This window comes from Leopardus geoffroyi, chromosome E1 (genome assembly GCF_018350155.1).
Source record: "Leopardus geoffroyi isolate Oge1 chromosome E1, O.geoffroyi_Oge1_pat1.0, whole genome shotgun sequence".
Lineage (NCBI taxonomy): Eukaryota > Metazoa > Chordata > Mammalia > Carnivora > Felidae > Leopardus > Leopardus geoffroyi.
Window position 1 is genome coordinate 1,702,754 of NC_059330.1, and position 19,823 is coordinate 1,722,576.

At 56.4% G+C, this 19,823-nt stretch overlaps 2 protein-coding genes and 1 long non-coding RNA gene across 3 annotated transcripts; 2 read left to right on the forward strand and 1 right to left on the reverse strand.

Annotated features, from left to right (window-relative positions):
- Positions 1–10,533: 10,533 nt before the first annotated feature.
- Positions 10,534–15,928, reverse strand: ZMYND15 (zinc finger MYND-type containing 15). Its single transcript, XM_045490134.1, has 13 exons — positions 14,895–15,928; positions 14,204–14,438; positions 13,947–14,102; positions 13,529–13,689; positions 12,928–13,080; positions 12,532–12,612; positions 12,268–12,384; positions 12,068–12,156; positions 11,881–11,979; positions 11,595–11,748; positions 11,455–11,513; positions 11,033–11,193; positions 10,534–10,834 (listed from the first exon to the last, which is right to left on the reverse strand). The coding sequence occupies exons 1-13, from the start codon at positions 15,484–15,486 to the stop codon at positions 10,663–10,665; spliced, it is 2,229 nt and encodes a 742-aa protein (XP_045346090.1). The 5' UTR covers positions 15,487–15,928; the 3' UTR covers positions 10,534–10,662.
- Positions 12,150–13,650, forward strand: LOC123604279. The gene is made up of 3 exons (XR_006715279.1): positions 12,150–12,283; positions 12,688–12,738; positions 12,892–13,650. It is a non-coding gene; the product is annotated as an uncharacterized LOC123604279 (long non-coding RNA).
- A 25-nt stretch (positions 15,929–15,953) lies between the features above and the next one.
- CXCL16 (C-X-C motif chemokine ligand 16) lies at positions 15,954–19,652 on the forward strand. The gene is made up of 5 exons (XM_045490139.1): positions 15,954–16,585; positions 16,940–17,078; positions 17,345–17,427; positions 18,305–18,727; positions 19,352–19,652. The coding sequence occupies exons 1-5, from the start codon at positions 16,519–16,521 to the stop codon at positions 19,396–19,398; spliced, it is 759 nt and encodes a 252-aa protein (XP_045346095.1). The 5' UTR covers positions 15,954–16,518; the 3' UTR covers positions 19,399–19,652.
- The last annotated feature ends 171 nt before the right edge of the window (positions 19,653–19,823 follow it).

The following is a 19,823-nucleotide window of genomic DNA, read 5'->3' on the forward strand; positions in this document are numbered from 1 at the left end:
CACACAGCTGGGACCGCTCAAGCCGGGACTTGAACTCGGGCCTGTCAGACTCTAACTCCTGTGCTTGTGATTGGTCTGGTGCGTCATCCACTGGCCTGATGACGTAGGCAGAGGGGAAGTGCCGAGATGTAAAAAAAAAAAAATTTTTTTTAATGTTTGTTTATTTTTGAGACAGAGAGAAACAGAATGCAAGCAGGGGAGGGGCAGAGAGGGAGGGAGACGCAGAATCCGAAGCAGGTTCCAGGCTCTGAGCTGTCGGCACAGGGCCCACCGCGGGGCTCGAACTCACAAACTGTGAGATCGTGACTTGAGGGAAGTCGGACGCGTAACCAACTGAGCCACGCAGGCGCCCTGATACCAGGCACTGCTGAACATGCTGGGGGTTCAGTTGGGAGGGGCAAACAGTAAGCACGTAAGCCAATGAATGCACAGCCTTCGGTAGCAATGAATCGTGCAGAAAAATAGGAATTTAGGCACTGAAGTCACAGCTGTTGAGGACTGCTGTCATTCCGGGGGCCCGGGAAGGGCTTTCTGAGGCAGGGGCGACCAGGAAAGAAGGGAGGTTTGGCAGGGAGAGTGTGGGGTGCAGCCAACAGCATGTGCAAAGGCCCTGGGGACCAGCGTGGGCCGTGGCAGGCGCGGCAGAGGGGCGGAGCGGTCCGAGCTTGGCGAGCCAGGGGAGCGCAGGGGAGAGAGGTGAAGAGGGAGCTGACCCCAAGATCTGGAGTTGGTGATGGGATGGGGCTGCCATTATCAACGTGAGGAGGCGGGGGGGGGGGGGGGGGGGGGAGGGGGAGGCAGGAGTGGGGCAGGGCTGGGAGAGGGAGGGTGGGCGAGACAAGAGGGGAGAGAATAGGAGGCGGGCAAGAGGTGGAGGGGCCAGGAGAGGGTCGTCTGGCGAGGCCTGGGGAAGACCAGGGCAGTGTGAGTCCTGGAGGCCAAGGCTGAGTTCCGAGGGAGGGCAGCTTCGTGAAATGCGCCCCCCCCCCGGAGGGTGGGACCTGCCTATGGGGTCTGGCAAGACCGTCTCGACAAGGGCGCCTCCATCGGAGTGGCGGGGACGGGAACGGGGGGGACAGAGGTGACCAAGGCACCCAAGGGGCAAATTCAACACGAAAGACCAAGAAACAAACAGAGAGGAATTTGCAGGGAGCGGTCACGGTGAGAAGTCCCAGGGGAAAGATGAGCAGTGGCCTCTCTGGAAAGGGAAGAACCGGGATGGCTGGCCGAGGGTGGCGACCAAGTGCTGCCCTCTGGGGAGCGAGGTGGTGCGCGGTCGTCCATCCAGAGAACCCAGGAGGGCAGGGCTGAGAGCCTCCGGGTGCTTCACCGCTGGGGACTCACAGCGAGACTCGCCGCCCCCAGCCGTGCTGGGGAGCTCGGGCACAGTGTCCCCGTCGGTGGGGTTTGGTCCAGTCGCGCTTGGGGTTTTGCAAGTAAGGTGGCGGCGGGGGGGCGGGGGGGGGGCGAGAGACCTCAGAGCGGAAGCAGCAGCAGGGAGGCCGAAAGACACGTGCCTCATCTCAGGATGCGAGCCATGTGGGGGAGACCACCGTCCCTTCGAGGACTCAGTTCGGAGCAGAGCCAAGTTCCCATGAGAGCAAGAGGGCAGCTGAGAAACAGTCTGATGGTTTGAGGCACGATGTGGGGAGGTAGGAGGTCGTCACTCGAGGATAAGCCCTGGCCAACGTGGACTTGGGGGGGTGGCGGGTGGCCAACAGGGTTAGGAGGCGTCTCTGGGAAAGTGGAGGGTTCGTCTCAGTTGCGGATTCCGTCCTGGGCTTCGCCTCTCCGGCACTTTGCTGGGCTAGTAATGACAATGGGCAGCGTCTATGGAAGCCTCTGTGCCAAAGACCTCGTAAGCATCTAGGTTTAGTGATCTGCCTCGTGCTCGTGACAGTCCTATTGCTGTCCCCTTTCTGCAGGTGGGGAAACAGATGCAGAGAGGGTAACTTGTCCAAGATCGTGAAGCTAGTAAGTGGGGAGCCTGGATTCTAACTCAGGCATCTGACCCCTGAGGCTTGTCTTTTTTTTTTTTTTTAAGAAGGTATTTTATTTTATTTTCATTCATGTTTATTTATTTATTTTGAGAGAGAGGGAGCAAACGCAAGCAGGGAGGGGCAGAGAGAGACACACACACACACACACACACACACACACACACACACACACAGAATCCGAAGCAGGCTCCGGGCTCTGAGCTGTCGGCACAGGGCCTAACATAGGGCTCGAACTCACGAACTGCACGATCACGACCTGAGCCGACGTTGGACTCTCAACCAACTGAGCCACTCAGGTGCCCCCCTTTTTTTATTTTAACATTTATTTATTATTTTTGAGAGACAGAGTGCGATTGGGGGAGGGTCAGAGAGAGAGGGAGACACAGAATCCGAAGCAGGCTCCAGGCTCCGAGCTGTCAGCACAGAGCCCGACCCGGGGCTCGAACTTAACGGGCTGTGAGATCATGACCTGAGCTGAAGTCAGACGCTTAACCGACTGAGCCACCCAGACGCCAGTAAGGCGATATTTTAACTAACCTAATATATCTAAACTGTTGTTATTTAACCATGTAATCAATGTAAAATATTATTAACGAGATATTTACTTCTTTTCTCCATAGTAATAAGTCTTCAAAGACGAGTTTGCATTTTACACTTGAGGCACATGAAGTCAAGACTTGCCCGGGGCGCCTGGGTGGCTCAGTCGGTTAAGGGTCCGACTTCCGCCCAGGTCCTGATCTCACGGTTCATGAGTTCAAGCCCCGTGTCAGGCTCTGTGCTGACAGCTCAGAGCCTGGAGCCTGCTTCGAATTCTGTGTCTCCCTCTCTCTCTGCCCCTACCCTGCTCACACTCTGTCTTTCAAAAATAAATAAACATTAAAAACAAACAAACAAACAGTGATGAGGCGGGCGGTGTCAGGTAGAGTTTAGTCATCTTTCTAGAAGCTCGCTGATCCATTTCCAGGAGCCCCCCCCCCCCTTAAATCTCTCCGTGAATCTCACAGAAAACTCGGCAGACGTGTTTGTGATTCTGTTCATGGCCAATCATGAAGGGGAAATAAAAGCCTTTCAAAAGTAAGCCCTCCGTTATCTGTTCCGGGAAGTTATGTTGTTTTCCAAGAAGCAGTTTCCCAAGAGGTTACAAGCACATATTGTTTCCAGGCCCCCCTACTGACCTTGGTGACCTGACTTAACCTCCCCGTGCCTCAGTCTTCTCATCTGTAAAATGGGGGATACTAAGAACACCTGACCTCCAGGTTTGTTATGAGGATGAAACTTATTTACTCACACATGTAAATAAAGCGCTTAGAACACAGTCCGACTCGACTAAGCCCTGCGTGCACATTGCCTCTTTGTGTTTTCCGTGCCAGGCCAACAGAGCGTGGCTCTCAGGATTCTCCAGGGTTCCGGGTCTGAATCTGCCTGGGTTCGGACCGGGTTTGTCTAAGCCCAGGACCCATGACCTACCTCCAGCCACTGACTGAGCGACCAGGCAGAAGAAAATCAGGAGGCTAGAGAAGCCAACCACCATCGGCCGACAGCTGATACCTTTCACCCAACAACAGTAAGCTTGACGTTTTTGTCAAGCGCCCACGGGACATATACAAGACGGACCCTCTCCCGGGCCCCGAGACCAGGCTCTGGAATCACACAGGACGTGCTCTCTGACCACGAGGTACGCAAACTGGAAATCAATGAGAGAAAGACAGCAGGAGACTCTCCAAACACTTGGGAGACTAAAGCCATGACCTCCCGGGCAGGTGGGTACCCGCATCCGTGGTGCCTCCTGTCCCTCCTGGGCGATGCTCCCGGTGCAAAGTGACAGCTCCCAAACCCTCTGGTCGTCCGGCCGCCAGCGCCATTCTTCTGGGTTCTTTGGGGTTTTCAATGTCCTCCCCCCTCAGAGCCACACCGTGTCCCCTGAGAAGGGGGAGGAGCTCCCTCTGTGGGTGACTTTGTGTCCTGAGATCAGGCGCTGTCCTGGTTGGGACTAGTGCCCCACACAGATCCCTGTCGCCTTCCTTCCCCCTGATACGGACTTCCCTTCCTCGGTCCTCGGCCAGAGACTCCGCGCAAAGCAATCCCCCACCCACCAGGCAGGCTCAGGCTATTTTGTGTCCCGGGACACTCTCTACTTCCTCTTTCATTTATCCCAGAGAAAAATCAGGAATGTCCCAACTGTCCCCAACGTGGGCCTGGGTATGTCGCGTTCATAAAGTAGATCAGCTTGAGCCATCGATGAAGAGAGGGTGCATGAGGACGCGGACATCCGTTGGGTCACATGTTATATGAAAAAAAGCAGGCTGGTTGGCACCGTGTCCATCGGGGTCATTAAAGTTTTGTAAAAAGATGCGCGGAGGGGGTCGCCCGGGGGGCGCGGTCGGTTAAACATCTGCCTCGACGTTGGCTCAGGTCATGGTCTCGCGGTTCGGGAGCTCAAGACCCGCATCGGGCTCTGCGCTGACAGTGTGGAGCCTGCTTGGGATTCTCTCTCTCTCTCAAAATAAATAAATAAGCTTAAAAAAAAAAAAAAAAAAAGGATGTGCAGAGGCTGTGAACACACCGACACGGTGACAGTGGCTGTCCCCGGGTGCTGGGATTAAGGGTCCTTTGAATTTTCTTCTTAGGGTTGCCTCTAATTCGCACCCCCCCTTCCCTGCCCTTTCCAGTCTGCACCCGCCACTCTATCGAATGCTCCTGTGTCCCGGTCCGGCGTCCAGGGGACACTTCATCACCTTATCTTCCCTGACGCACCCTGTGTCAGCATCTGACACAGCTGACCACCCTCTCTCTGTTTACGGTCTCTCCCGGGTTTTCCGCCGCCCTCAGGACTTGTCATGCCCCTGCCGGCCCCTCTTCCTCCTTGTCCTGTCCTGCACCAGGTTTCTGCTGAGAAGGCACCTCGCTCTCTCCGGACGCTGTCCCCCACCCCTGGCTGTGTGACCCCTGCCCCCATCACTCTGTCAGCTGCCTCCGGAGTCACGAGGAGGCCCACAGAGGGCTCGCGTTTCACAGAGCCTCCTGAACTCCTCGCCCTTCTCTCCGACCCCCTTCTAGCTACTTAACTCCACTCCTCACGTCCATGGCCGTGCTGTCACGAGCAGGTGGCTCTTGTGTCTGTCTCGCTGCCCCAGCTGGGAGCCACCCGCACCCTTCATTTCTTGGCCCCAGTATCTGTTCGCTGATCCTACCCGGCTCCTCATTAGCCCTAACGTCCATCTGCTTGTCCCCAACATCGAAGGCACCATAAGCTCTCGTCCGCATTTTTACCAAAGCCTCCCAGTGGGTGGGTCTCCTCAAGTCTTAACCCTCCCAGGGTCCATTCGTCCCTCCAATCTAGCAGGGATATGTTCCTGAAACTCCTATAGTAAGTGCTGAGTGGCTGTTATAAGCAAAAGCCGTAGTTATAAACAAGGCAGGCGTCCCCTGACATGGAATTTACTTTTTCGAATGTGTCAGAGGAGGTGTAATAAACGTAAATGAATAAATGAGATGATCAAGTAACTGATAATTGCTCAATGAAAATGGAAGAGTAATGTGATGGAGAGTAAGGAAAGAAGTAGTTCAAAGAAGCCTCACCTCATTCTAAACTCCGAACCCCTTGTAGTTTCTCCCAAAGGCCTTACTTACTTTTGCCCCAGGACCTTTGCACATGCCGTGACCATCTTTTCTCTTCTTTACCTGGCTAACTCCTAGTTGTCCTTCACACTGCTTAGATGTCATTTCTTCCAAGAAGCCCTTGCTGATACCCCAAGGCTGTCTTAAGTGCCTCTTCTGTCTCTAAGTCTGTAGCTTTTTCACCCTCACAGCAATCACACCGTACCGTAACTTTCTGGTTACTTCTCTGTGTCTTCCAGGCCTCCTTCTAAGCCAGTGACTTTCAGATGTTTTGACCATGGTCTACAGTGAGGAATGCATTTCATATCATGATGCAACACACATATAAACATATATGGTGCGGGGCGCCTGGGGGGCTCAGTTGGTTAAGTATCTGACTTCGGCTCAGGTCATGGTCTCGTGGTTCGTGGGTTCGAGCCCTACACCGGTACTGTGCTGACAGCTCAGAGCCTGGAGCCTGCTTTGGATTCTGTGTTGTAAGGGTTAAATTGTAGTGTAGGGCGAATGCTTAGCTTGAAAAATAACAGCTTTGTGTTGGCACTGAAGGTTAAGAGATAACAGCCTTGCTTTGCTCTGGTAAACTACTGCCTCCTACTCTTGTAAATTAGGCTTCACCAATTAAGGAAACAAAAGTTCAAAGAAAAGAGCATCAGAGGCAGGGTCAAGGAGATCCACTGGTTGCAACTTGGAGGCAGAAAGTCTAAAGTAAACACCTCCTTAGGCAACTGTTTCTAACTCATCTGGAAACTGTTTCTTTGTTCTGTTCCCAGGTGATGATAAAACCATGTGATCGGTTATAAAAACTCTGTACCCCGGCTGTTCGGGGCCGCACTCTTATCAAGAGTGTTGGTCCCGATCGGTCGGCCTTGCCTCTCGTTGTAATAAACTTTGTTGTGACTGTCACTGGTGCCCGTAGCATTCTGTTTCAGGAGTCGTGTGGATGCAACAGTGTCTCCTTCTCTCTCTGCCCGTCCTCTACTTGCTCTCTCTCTCTCTCTCTCTCAAAAACAAACATTAAACAATTTTTAAAAATAGAACACTGTTTGAGGCCCACTAAATTGACTTAATAAACTCTCATAAATCTGCATTTTGAAAATCTTCCTTTTTAAGTTTATTTAAGTAATCTCTACATCAAACATGGGGAGCTCGAACTCACAACCCCGAGATCAAAGTTGGATGCTCTTCCGACTGAGCCAGCCAGGCACCCCTGCTTTTTGAAAATCCTGCCCTAGGGGCGCCTGGGTGGCGCAGTCGGTGAAGCGTCCGACTTCAGCCAGGTCACGATCTCGCGGTCCGTGAGTTCGAGCCCCGCGTCGGGCTCTGGGCTGATGGCTCAGAGCCTGGAGCCTGTTTCCGATTCTGTGTCTCCCTCTCTCTCTGCCCCTCCCCCGTTCATGCTCTGTCTCTCTCTGTCCCAAAAATAAATAAACGTTGAAAATCCTGCCCTAACCAGGGGTCGCTGTGCTTTTCCTATGAAGAGCCTGTTAGCAAATATTTTAGGCTTTGTGGGGCCGTATGGTTTGTCACAAGCACAAGTCTGTTTGAATCATTCAAGTAGCCACAGACAACACATAAATAGTTGTGGGTCTATTTCATCATAGATTTAGGGACACTGCAATTTGAAGTTCGTAACAATTTTCACATCACAAAACGTTCTTCTTTTGGCTTCGTAGCCTGCAGGTCGTACGAAAGGGCCAGATTTGGCCGGAGGCCACAGCCTGCTGGCCCCTGCCGTGGACTGAAAGCTTCACGGAGCCAGAAAGCATGTCTGTTCTCCCCGTCGCCTCTCTAAAGTACAGCACGAAGCCTCGTGCACATTCAATCAGTACTGAGGAAGTGAATTATTAAAGACAGCAACTCGTAAATTAAACATTTTTGTGCCACAGGTACCGTATGCTTATGGAAAAAAATGAGCCACACGGCTGAGTCAAATGAGCCAGCAAATCCTTAGTAATCCTACCAGTCGGAGATAACCATATCCTTTCACACTTTTATGCGGTAGACAGCAGGAATTTAGGGAAAGCTTATTTTCTGGCCAAGAGAGTGGTAAAAAGCTCCATTCCCCCTCAATTCGCCAGGGATCTAGGCTTCCCTTTTAGAGTTTTAGGGTGCTGAGGGCTCAGCAGGGGGGTGGGGTGGGCGGGTCTACCCTTATCTGGGAGTCAAGGAAGTTGTACTTTCCTAAGGAAGTGATGTTTAGGCTGAGAAGGAATCCGTTGAGCAAGAACACGGGGGGAAGTTCCACAATGTCTTTATTTGGAGGCTGCTGGCTGGAGGGTGGAGAGGGGGCGGAAGGTGGCATGAACCCTGCCTGGAGGTTGGCAGAGGCCACTTGAGAAGGGCCTTTCCCAGCTGGATCTATCTACCCCCTTACAGGCACTAAGACAGACAAATTAAAAAAAAAAAAAAAAAAAATCCCGAGTCAGCGGTCAGCCAGATCCAGGATGAGAAACTTTCTACAGGACAAATGATTCAGTTTCTCACAGTGGCATGAAAACAAAAAAGAAAGAAAAAAGACAGAGAATCCCCTTACAGAGTAAAAGAGACCAATGGGAAACAGCAGCCAAAGCCACGTGTGGACCTTGTTTCTTTCTTTCTTTCTTTCTTTCTTTCTTTCTTTCTTTCTTTCTTTCTTTCTTTTTTTAATGTGTATTTATTTTTAAGGGTGGGGGAGCAGAGAGAAGGAGACACAGAATCCGAAGCAGGCTCCAGGCTCGGAGCTGTCAGCACAGAGCCCGACGCCGGGGCCTGAACTCACAGACCATGAGATCATGACCTGAGCGGAAGCCGGTCGCTTAACCCACTGAGCCCCCCAGGCGCCCTGGACCTTGTTTATTTCTTCATTGCAACAAACCAGCTGTAAAAGCCATCTTTGAGATAATCGAAGAAATTTGAACGTGAATTGGGTATTACAAGATATTAAAGAATAAATGCTCACTTTTTCGGTGTGATAATGGCCCCGTGGTTACAATTTTTTCAAAGCCCTTATGAGTTAGTTATAGATGCATATGAGTAAGATGACTGATGTCTGGGCTGTGCCTTCAAACACTCTGGGGAAAAGCTGGGGGTGTGATATTGTGATATGATAATATATATTTTGTCTGTGTCCCAGTTCCTGGCACAGTGCTTCTTAAAATCTTGGAATTTCCCAAGTAATAGGGGAGAGAGGAGGGTCTTACGGTACTCATAATACGGCCTTTTGAACGGTACCTGAGTGTATGCTAATGCGGTGACTCTTGGCGGCTGATGGCTGGCTTCCGGATTATTCCCCGGGGAATGACTTCCTGCCTGTCTGGATCGTGTAAGGACACCTGTGGTTGTTCCATAGGGAGCTGTGGGTCCCACATTGCCCCAAACATGCTCTCCTACCCTGCAGCATTTAAAACCAAAGATAGGGGGCGCCTGGGTGGCTCAGTCGGTTAAGGGTGGGACTTCGGTTCAGGTCAGGATCTCAGGGTTAGGGAGTTCAAGCCCGTGTTGAGCTCTGTGCTGACAGCTCGGAGCCTGGAGCCTGCCTCGGATTCTGTGTCTCCCCCTCTCTCTCTGACCCTCCCCTGCTCACTCTCTGTCTCTTGAAAATAAAGAAATGTTAAAAAGTTTTTTCAGAACTCTTTTTAAAATTTCATTTTAGCTATTATAGATGCAAACCAGGGGATTGTGTATTTCACTTTCTTTTTCTTCTTAATTTGCATTTCCTTATGCAGCCAGTGAACCAGCTCCCTGGAGCCTACTCGGAGGGCCGTCTCCCTCTGTCTCTCCCTGCTGCCCCTCCCTTGTGCCTCTCTCTCTCTCAAAATACATAAATAAAACATTATAAAAAATGAAATAATTTTTAGATTTACAGGTGAGCTACAAAGCCAGAATGTTCCCGTACCCCTTCACCCATTTTCCTTTAACGTTATGTCTTCAACCACCACAGTGTGTTTATGGAAACTGAGACATTAGCACAGACACCATACCGTTAGCTAAATATAGATTTTATTTGGATTCCCCAGTTTTTTCCACCAAAGTCCTTTCTTTGCCCCAGGATCCGACCCAGGATACCATGTCATCTTTAGACATCACGTCCCCTCTGTCTCTTCCAGTCTGTCACAATTTCTTGGTCTTTCCTCGCCTCTCGTGACTTTGACACTTTGGCAGGAGTGGTCATGCGTTCTGTAGACTGTCCCACAGGTTGGATTCGTCCGATGTTTTCTCAGGATGAGACAGAGCTTAGGGATTCTTAGGAAGAACACTAAGGCGATGGGGCCTCATTGCAACAGGTTGGGGAGCACAGGACATCAACATGACTTACTCACTGGGGGAAAGTGGTGTGTGCCAAGCTTCTCTGTTACTTTTCCCTTTCTGTACTTAGCCACGGAGGCACTAAGCCCAGCCCACACTCACGGGGATTTTGAGAACGGAGGAAAGGGGATTTGAAGCAGGGGACTGATGCCGTAGAGGGAATTCTCTGCCTGGTGAACGAACAGGTGAACTTGAAAGCCTTTGGCAGGCTGACTCAGAAGTTGGCCCTTCACTGGATATGCGGAACGAGAGAAGGTGGAGACCGGACGAGGAGGGCCCAGGGTTGGGTGGCCTGGGGCCCTTCAAACCACGGGGTCTGTGCGCCCCTGGGAGCCTGTATGCTTTTGCCCTGCCTGCTAGTGAGAAGCCACTTTCCCCTTCTCGGGTCTTGCGTTGGGGCAGGTCCCCGAGGGTTACAGGGGCCTGGAAATGCCTTACCCCCCCCCCCCCCGGCACACACACCCCAGGAGTTTGGGATTGCCAAGGAGGGTGGGAACCGCGGGGAAGGGAGGCGACAGCCATGGCGGGGCCGAAAGAAGCTGGAGGAAAATGAGTCATCCCGAAATCCTTTCCTCTCCTCCGCGTTTAAGGACCGCGTCCAGGGCGTATAACCGGAAGGCGCGTGACTCAGTGGTTTCAAACGAGCACTTTTATTTACCTCCGCGCGATCCGCCAAACGCCTCCCCCCGGCCGTGCGCGGCTCCGATCTGCTTTCGGGGGCGTGTTGGGCGGGGGGCGCCGGGCGGCCACACCTGGGCCCTCACCTGCGCCGGCGGGCCCCCCGCCCAGGTTTCTTCTCCCCTCGGCGCCTGCGGGCGGGGGCGGGGGGCGCGGCGGGGGGCGGGGCCTGGGGCGCGGGCCCCGGCGCCGGGCGGGCCCCGCCCCCCTGCGGGGGCTTGTAGACCAGGTGGAAGATGAAGGCGTTGCAGTACCTGAGGGGGCGTGGCGCCGTCAGGGAGGGGCGGGGCGGCCCGAGCGGGGGGGCGGGGCGGCCCGAGCGGGACACGCCCCCGGGGCGGGGCGGCAGGTGCAGGCGGCGGAAGCCCGCGGGGGCGGGGCCGGGGGCCGGGGGCCGAGCAGGGGGTCCCAGGAGGAGGGCGGAGGACCCCGCGGGGGTCGCGGGCAGTTACCAGGGCATGCAGTTGTCGGCCGCTCGCAGGCGAAAAGGGGAGCGGAAGGGATTGGGCCTCGGGGGGCTGGTGCCCCCTCCCGTGGCCACCGCCATGGTCTGGTCGTCCATCACACAGCCGTACTCGCTGCTCTCGGTGAAGAAGGCCGGCACTCGGAGGGACTAGGGGTGGGGGCGGGGCGCGGGCCTCAGACTCTCCCAGCGGCGCCGCACCCCAATCCCCTCCCGGGCGCCAGCGGCAGACAGAGAGGGGGAGAGGCACGAGTCAGGCAGACACACAGACAGACAGACGGACAGACAGGGCCAGGAGGACCCTGGGCGCGCCCCGTGTCCGGAGCGGAGGGTGGGAAGAAGAGGCTTTCGGAAAAGGAGGAGGGGTCGGGGCAGGAGGAGAGAGCAGGTCTCTTTTGCCCCATCCCCCACCTGGAGCCGGGGCAGCGAGCTCAGCCAGGTGTCCTTGAGACCGAAGCCGGAGTTAAACCCTGCAGATAGAGGGAGAGCGGGCAGATGCTGTCGCCCGTGGCCTTCTCCCGCCTCCCCACACGCCTACCCCAGGCTCTTACCGATAACCAGGTCAGGTTTGGGCCCCTGCAGCAGGTGGTAGGGCCGTGCGGACACCTTGATCTGCAGGTCCCTGCGGCCCCCCTTCTCCTTGGTCCCGGAGCTGAGCCGCCCCGATACCCCGGAACCAGGACGGACAGACACTTCTGGGCCCTCCTGGGGAGCCGGGAGCGGAGTGGAGAAAGGGCTAGACGTTAGGGCGCTGGGAAGCTGCCTTAGGCAAGACAGGGGAGAGCGGGAGGGAGGCGGGAGAGCAGGCCCCACCCCCACCCGCCCACCAGCCCTCACCCTCTGCAGGGTAAAATGCTGCTGGTCACTCTCGGGGGGCAGGCCGTCGCCCACAAACTGCAGCTCTAGGGCCACGTGGGGGAGCAGGACCAAGAGCTCCTGAAGGGCAGAGAAGACAGATCAGGGGCTCACCTCGCGCGCGCCTCCACGTACCCAGTACCCAACCTTCTGTCCCGGAGGGACTTACCCAAAACACCATGACCAGGTCAAACTCCTTCCCGGCCTCCACCACGTGGATTTTCAGTGACTGCTTGTTCTGGATGTTGAGCTCAGGGACTGGGGGAGAAGCTGGCCACTTAAGAAGATGGTCTCCCTTCCCCTCGTCCCCCTCCAGCCCCCTGCCCCCCTGCCCCCTGCACTTCTGTCCCCCTGCTTGGCTCTCCTTACAGGACTGGGGCACCAGGTGAGTGATGACGTAGTACACAGTCAGCGGGTAGGTGAGAAGCACAGCCATGGGGGAGTCCAGGCCGAGGCCCCTCCACCGGTAGTAATCCTGCCATGAGCCTGGGGAGAGTGGGTGACTGAGGGACCTGCTCCAGGCCTGGACCCCAGCCCCTCCAGTCTAACAGCCCCCTTTTTCTCCGCCACCCAGACTGCGTCCTCCGGTCTCTGTCTCTATCTGTGGCTCCCTTAAGGCCCCCCCCAGCTCACCAAAGAGGCTCCTGGGTGGATCTGGGGGCACAGGAGGCATCAGGGCAGGACCATCCCCCTGGAGAAGCTGGTAGGGATCTCCTGAGAGGAAGGAAGGAAGATGATCCTGGTGTCAGAGAGACCCCCATCGAGCCCTTCCCCCTCTTCCTTCCAAAGGAGTTGTATTCCCCGGAGCTGCAAGCAAGAGCAGTGGACAGTGGCCTGTGGGTGAGGCTTCTGGAAGGGGTGGGCAGGGGTGACTTCTCTGAGGACTGGGGATACGTCTACGATAGCCCTGGGGGTGACGGTGGAGTTTGGTGCTTATGCAGAGGCGTTATCTGGGATCCGGACAACTTGTTTCTCTCCCGTCCTTCCCTCCAGGCTGAGGGGCCCGTGCCTGAAGAGAACCCCACAAACCACTGAGAAGAAGGCTGAGGGATGGCGTGCTGCCCCGGGGGTGCCTGGGCGTGCCAGGGCCTGGAATCAGCATGCTGAGCTGGGTCCAGTAGCCACGAGTGAGGCCCCGTGAGACCAGGAAGGCCTCCTTGTTGAAGGTTTCACTGGTCACCTCTGCAGAAGGAGGAGGGGAGGGGTTGAGGGCCTGGTGGCCAGGACCCCAGACTACAGCTCTGCTCAGTTTCTCCCAAGGACCCTGGGTCTGAATCTCGTTCTGAGTGTCTACAGCATAGCAGGTGTGAACACCACAGAATCCTTAGAACGATTTTCCAGGCTTGAGCATTTGTTAATATACTTATATCGCAGATGAGGAAACAGAGGGTCTAAAAAGTTAAGTCACCAGTTAGGGGTGGAGCTGGGCTGCCCGGATCCCCTGAGCTCTCTCAGGGGCCCAGGCACACACTCCTCAGCCCCAGACCCTGTGTTCAGCTCCAGGGGTCTAGTCCCCAGCCCTTGTTTCTGGGATCCAGCCCCCAGCACTACTAACCCGTCAGCCCCAGGACCCCGTAGCCGGGCACCCAGCCCCGGTTCCTCCCACCCCATCTTGATCTCCTGGTGGTACCTGTGGCGTAGGTAAAAGGCAGAGTTGCCAGTTCTCCGGCACGTTCCATGAAGGCCGCGAGCCTTGGGCACCAAAACCTGTGGCTCACGTCATCCGGACATCGCCGCCAGTCAGCCCGGAGACAAGACTCTCCGCAGTACAAGACCGCACTACACTGGGGGCTGGGGGCACGGGGGGTGGGGACACCCGGCGTTAATCTCTGGAGGCCCTCGGTGGTCTGCTGTCTGTCCGTCCTGCAGTTGCCCATGTATCACCTGGTCTGTTTTCCTGTATATTCTGCTGTCAACAGCTGCTATTTCCCTCCTTTTACTTCCCTGTCCCCCATTCTGTCTCCCGGGCCCCCCAGCGGCCAGCTTTGTCTTGTTTGCCTGACTGTTGGGGTCTTCCTCCCTGTCACCCCATCTTTCTGGCTGCTCACCAAGGTGTCAGCTTCACTTCAAAGCTATGTCTGTGACAAACGTGGCAGGTTCGAGCCCGAAGGGAGGCAAACGTGAAGCCTGGCCGGGGACCCCATGTCCGCATCGGCGTCTTGGCTAGCTTCACTCCCAGCCTCGGGACCAGACTCTCCAGCTCTCTGAGTGGGGGTGGAGACGGAGTCAGCCTCGGGGTTGCTCAGGAGTCCAGACCCCTAGCTCCCCCCCCCACCCCTCGATCTCAGATACTGGATTTCTGTACCGATGCAGCTGGGCATCTCCCACAGTCAGCTGTCGGGGCTTTCGAGGGTCTCCGGAGCCCATGGGGCAGGCCATGCTGTGGCAGAGGAGAGCATAGGCCCGAGGGGCCAGGTTCTCTGGCCCTGAGCCCTTGCCGGCACTGCCCTGGGCTCCATCCATTAGTAGGTCAATGCCCAAGATGGTGCCATGTTCATCTGTTACCAGTAAGAGGCAGGAAAGGTGCAGGGGGGCAGCCTCTGGGGAAGAAGGGGAAAGTCAGGGGTGTGAACATCAGGCCTAGGGGGGCTGGGCAAGTCAACAAAATGAACAGGAGGGACCAGGGAGAGAGGACGTGACTCATCTGCTGGGGCCAACTGCTGCACAGGCAGAAATGCAGGCCTGCTGTTGCAACTTTAAATGTTTCTTGAGTTTGTTTGGCTTTTAGTTTCAATGTATAAATGTGGAATCAAATTAAAAAAAAAAAAAAAAACAACAAACAAACCCAAAACCAAAAAAACATTGTGGGTCAATGAAAACAACTTTTCGGGTGACATCAGCCTGCAGGCCACTGTCAGTGACTCCTGGCCAGGCTCTGAGAGGTATAGGAGGTCTTCCAAAGCAGGGGGGTGGGGGGGGGGGGGGGTGGGGGGGTGGGGGGGGGCGCGTGCAGAGAGGAGTCAGGGCAGGGCCAGGCCCCCACCCCGGGGTCTTACCACTTCTCCGCCCCTTCCTCCTCTCAGGGACTGCTTCGCCCTCTGCCGTGTCTTCTCGGCAGCAATCCTGGCCACCTCCTCCACCTCCTGCCTCTTGCTCCGGCTCCTCTGGCCTCCCTGGAGGGTTTGCTTCCTGGGGGGAGTCCCTGCTGGTAGGGGCAGGGGCCCCATTTTTGTCTGGATCTACCTTCTCCAAGCCTGCACCCTCCTCCTCTCCATCCTCTTCCTCTTCCTCCTCCTCCTCCTCTGCTTCCTCCCCTTCCTCCAGGCTGACAAAACTGACATAGGGGCTTAGGTCTCGCAGGTGGAGTGGGGGCTCATCTCCCAGGAACTGGGCAGCCCCCAGGCCCGATCCAGGGCCTGGCTCTGCTCCTTGCCCCAGGCTGATGCCCACATTACGGTTGGGCAGAACATGCAGCACCCAAAGGGCGGGGTCCTGGGGCAGCCTTCTGATCTGCGTCTCCAGCTGGCGCCAGCGGCCCTCAAGGCTGGCCCCCACAGCCCCGCGCTCCGTCGCAAACTTTCGGAACCAGCCAAACAGGAGGGCAGCGAAATCAAGGAATTCATCCCGGTATCCAGATACAAACTCCATGTCTTCAGGGCCACAGGGGCCTGGGCCCAGACTGAGCAGAGGAACGGATGTATGGTGAGGGGAGTTTGGGGCCGGGTCACAAGATGGGGAGGGCGTGGGTCTGAGGGTCACGTACGAGGGGAACCTCTGGATTGGAGGAATGTTAGGAGCAGAGGCTAGTTTTCGGGGCTCAGGGTGGGAATGAGAAATAGACTTGGAAGGGGGCGAGGAGGCTTTAAGATGAGTAGTCCCGAGAGAGGCGGTATTGGGGGTTCAAACCCTCAGGACCTGGGTTCGAGCGGTGAGCAGGTTTGGAGGGCTAACCCGAGGGGAAGGGTTTGGGCAGGAGGCAAGACTCTGGGATCCGTCTGAGCCGGGGCATCCCTCCGCCTTGGATCGGTTCGGCGGGGAGCCCCAGGGGACCCAGCCCCTCCCGGCCGCTCCGCTCCTCCGGTACCTGCAGCCGCCACCACTTTTCGAAGGTAAATACCTCGGGGCTGGCTGGGGGGTGGGGTGGGGGGCGCGGGTGTGACGTCAGGGCCGCGCGAGCCCGCCCTCGGTGGCCACGCCCCGCGCGTCGGGAGCGCGCGCCGAGGGGGCCCGGCCGGTGTGCGGCCCCCGCCCGGACTTCCCCGGCCGGCATCACCGGCATGTGACCCGGGCGCGCCGGGAAGAGAAAGCGCGTCGGAGTCCTGGCGCTCGAGGCCTGACCTGGGCGGGCGGACGGCAGCCGGAGTCAGCCCGTCGGGCCTCCCGCCCCCCGCGCAGCCGGCTTTTCCTTTGCTTTCGGCGCGCGTTCCCGGCGGGCGCGGGGGCGCGGGGGCGCGGGGGCGCGGGGGCGCAGGGGCGCGGGGCCCCGCCTCCGGGGTTTTCCCCGCGGCGGGAGGCGCGGTCCGCACGGTCCCCGCAGTACCGACCGCGCTGTCGGTTCGGACGGTGCGTGCGCGGCAGGAGGGCGCCGCCAGCTCGCGCAGACCCCCGACCCGGGCTCGCGCCCACGGGACCGGGAGGAACTCTCTGGACGCCGCGCTCCGGTGCCGCCGGGTCCCCGACATGAGGCGGCCCTGGGGACTCCGGTCCCTCGTTCTCCTCCTCCTGCTGGAGCTGCTGCCTCGGCCAGGTTCGTCCGGAGCGGGGTGGCGCCCAGACCCCCGAGTCCGGGAACGGGATGGGAGGGGGGCGCCGAGGGCCGCAGGGTTGTGGTGGGTAAGTAAGTGCCGAGCCCGGGTCCCCAGGCCGCCGGGGCAGTGAGGGGGCCAGCTGCCTGAGGTTGGGGATAGGCTGGGGGACACCTGGGCTGGGGGACGATCAGGGACGCGTTTGGCGGTGTGATGGGTGGGTTGTGCCCGGTGGTGAGATCCCGGGATCTAGCGAAGAGGCTGCAACGGAGCAGTGGGTTGGAGCTTCGGTGGCAGCCGGGGGAGCCCCTCCGGCCGGGAACCTGTGCCGACGACCTCTGTCCTGTCCCGCTCAGGCGATGGCAACGAGGGCAGCGTCACTGGCAACTGTTACTGCGGGAGAACAATTTCTTCCGGCTCCCCTCCAAAGGATCAGTTACTGGCACATCTCCGAAAGCACCTGAAAGTCTATCATCGCTGTAACTCCTACGTCCGGTAATCTCACTGACCGCTGGGGAGGGCAGCGCCTCCGGGTGGCGCGAGGACCCCCTCTGGTCAAACTTGGAACCCCTGGGAGCCCCCTCTCTGGGTTATGTTTGCTCCACATTGTTCACAGCTTTGTTTCCCTGTCTTATATGCTGGGAATTTCCTGTTCTGGGAAAAAGGCCTCACTTGCTGTTGGTGATGACCTCACGTCTTTGGAATGAGGAAAGGGTTGGGAGAAGGGGTGCAGCTTGTGAGACCCCGCCTTTCCTCGGCAGGTTCCAGCTACCTGTCCGGAGTGTGTGTGGGGGCAGCAGAGACCAATGGGTTCAAGAACTGATGAACTGCTTTGATCTCAGAGGTACCAGCTTTCCCCCCTCCTCCCTGAGATCTGTTTCCAGGGCCGCGTCCTCCCCCTTACAGTCTTCTTTACCTGGCTCCTCTCCTGTGACACCACGCTTTCCTATGGTTTCTGGTGCCGGCCAAAGCCCCTTCCGTCCCAGTTCCCCCAACATCATTCACTGCGACTTTATTAAGGAAATTTCAAGATATACACAAAAGTTGAAAGAACTGTATAGTGAGCATCCAGATACCCATGGCCTGGGTTCTACGGTATGTGGCTTTTATATATTTATATTTTATGCATTTTGTGTAGTTTGTACGCATAAATATAGCTTATATTTTACAATATCAGGTTTCCAACATGGAAGCCATATTTGCCGTAGTGTGTGTCCATCTGTCTGTCCGTCCTTCCATCCACCATCGGCCCACCTTACTTTCCGATGCATTTCCAAGTCTGCTGCCGGCACGACCTCACATCATTTCAGCTTGTACGTTAGGCTCCAGAGACCTACATTATTGCGTTCAAGCCTCCTAGCTACCGTGGCTGTTGGTACTAACATTATCCCTCCTTTACGACTGAAAGAAAGGAGTCCCGGAGAGGCTGAGAGGCAAGGGACAGGTCACACAACTGCTCTGTAGCAGAGCCAGGGTCCCCCCAGCCCCACCCCCACCCCTGGGGTCGCTCTACCCCCCAGTGCAGAGCGCATGGCCGTTCCAGGGGTTCCCTGTTGAGGTCGGCTCACTTCCTTGCCCCCCACTTTCCCCTCTGCCTCTGCCTTCCTCTTCTGGCCTTCTGCTGTTACCTTGATGTTCTCCTTGATCTACCACGCTTCCCTCTGCGTCTTCACCTCGTCCCTCATCTCAGAGCCCTGATTCCTTACTTCTTGCCTCTCCAGAATGTGGACATGTGGACGCTGGGAGCGCGGCCTCCCGGCAGCACTCACCTCCCCCCAGCAGCCAGGTTCCTGAGCCCACAGAAACGGCACCTTCAGACCTGGGCTCCCCTGCCCAGACGCACCTGCCACCTGCCGTGGGGTCCACCCAGGCACCCACACTTCCAGCAGGAGCGCCGTCCTCGGCTGAAAAGCTCGCCCACATCAATGAAACTGCTACACCCACTGTGGGCCACGGGCTTGGGGCTGGGCCTGAGGCTGGGGAGAAGCAGAAGCAGTTGGAAGACAATGTGGGACCTACATCTGGGACATCAGCTACGGTCCCTGTGGTATCCCTCCTGGCCATCACCCTCGCTCTCACCGTTGTCCTCTTGTACATCCTGTGCCAGAGGAGGAGGAGGGAGCAGTGCTGGCAGCAGTCTCCAGGTAAGCTGGGTCTCTAGGCCCCTCTCCTGGGGACCCAGAGCCTCCTGGGCAGGGATCCTGCCCCTGGTAGCTCCTAGTTGGCTGGAAACCTGCCCCAGGCAGTCAGTTATGAAGGCTGTCCACACTGTGGATCATAGGCAATGAGAGAAGAGTCAGCTAGAGACTATAGACTAGAGAGGGAGATGAGGCAGGGTTGGGGCGCCTGGGTGGCTCAGCCGGTTAGGCATCCGACTTCGGCTCAGGTCATGATCTCCCAGTCTGTGAGTTCGAGCCCGCGTCGGGCTCTGTTGCAGACAGCTTAGAGCCTGGAGCTTGCTTTGGATTCTGTGTCTCCCTCTCTCTCTGCTCCTCTCTCACTCGTGCTGTCTCTTTCTCCTTCAAAAATAAATAAAAACATGAAAAAAAAAATTAAAACAAGACAAAAAACAGGCCGGGTTTGGAGCAAGATCAGGAAGATAGCAGAACGTGGGAGCCATTCATTTAATTCACAGATCTTTACTGAGCACCTGTTGTGTTACTAGGTCGTATGGCTAATGTTTTGGGATCTAATTCCCCAGGTCAAGCCATTCCCCTAAACTTCTCTTGATCTCAGAGCTCATCTCGAAATTTCCTGATCTTTTCCAGATCTACAGCTCCATTACAGACCTGTGGCATCAGACTCCAACGCTTGAGCTAAGAATGGAAATCTCCGAGGGCAGCCATTGTGATTTATTCAGCCCCCTATGCATTGAATTGATACATTAGAATGATCTCTGGCGCCTGGTAGGCACTCTGTTTTCTGGTTAATGTGCAAGTAACCAAGCGCTGCCCTCTTGTGGACCCTTCCTATTTTTTTCTACACAATCCTGTAAAATCCATCTTCTAATGTGATCTCTTGGATAAAGTCTTCATGTATGTTTTTAATTACTAAAGATTATTTTTATAATTATTGACTCTTCCTTCTGCAAACGTGGCCTTCAACCCCTTGCTCCCTTACCGCAGTTCTTGGCTTCAACCTCTCCGCTGAGGGTCTCCCCACTTGCCCCCGTCTCTCTTCACACACCAGCTGTTCCTCCCTCCTGCTTCCTCTCCCACAGTGCGGGCCTGGGCTTTCCCA

Coding starts and splice junctions, on each gene's coding strand:
- ZMYND15 (XM_045490134.1), bottom strand. CDS start 15,486: ATGGAGTTTGTATCTGGATACCGGGATGAATTCCTTGATTTCGCTGCC. Junction 13,690..13,946: donor GAAGTGAAGCTGACACCTTG/GTGAGCAGCCAG, acceptor CCGTGCCCCCAG/CCCCCAGTGTAGTGCGGTCT. Junction 12,157..12,267: donor TCACCTGGTGCCCCAGTCCT/GTAAGGAGAGCC, acceptor CTTCTCCCCCAG/TCCCTGAGCTCAACATCCAG.
- CXCL16 (XM_045490139.1), top strand. CDS start 16,519: ATGAGGCGGCCCTGGGGACTCCGGTCCCTCGTTCTCCTCCTCCTGCTG. Junction 17,428..18,304: donor GAACTGCTTTGATCTCAGAG/GTACCAGCTTTC, acceptor TTGCCTCTCCAG/AATGTGGACATGTGGACGCT. Junction 18,728..19,351: donor GTGCTGGCAGCAGTCTCCAG/GTAAGCTGGGTC, acceptor GATCTTTTCCAG/ATCTACAGCTCCATTACAGA.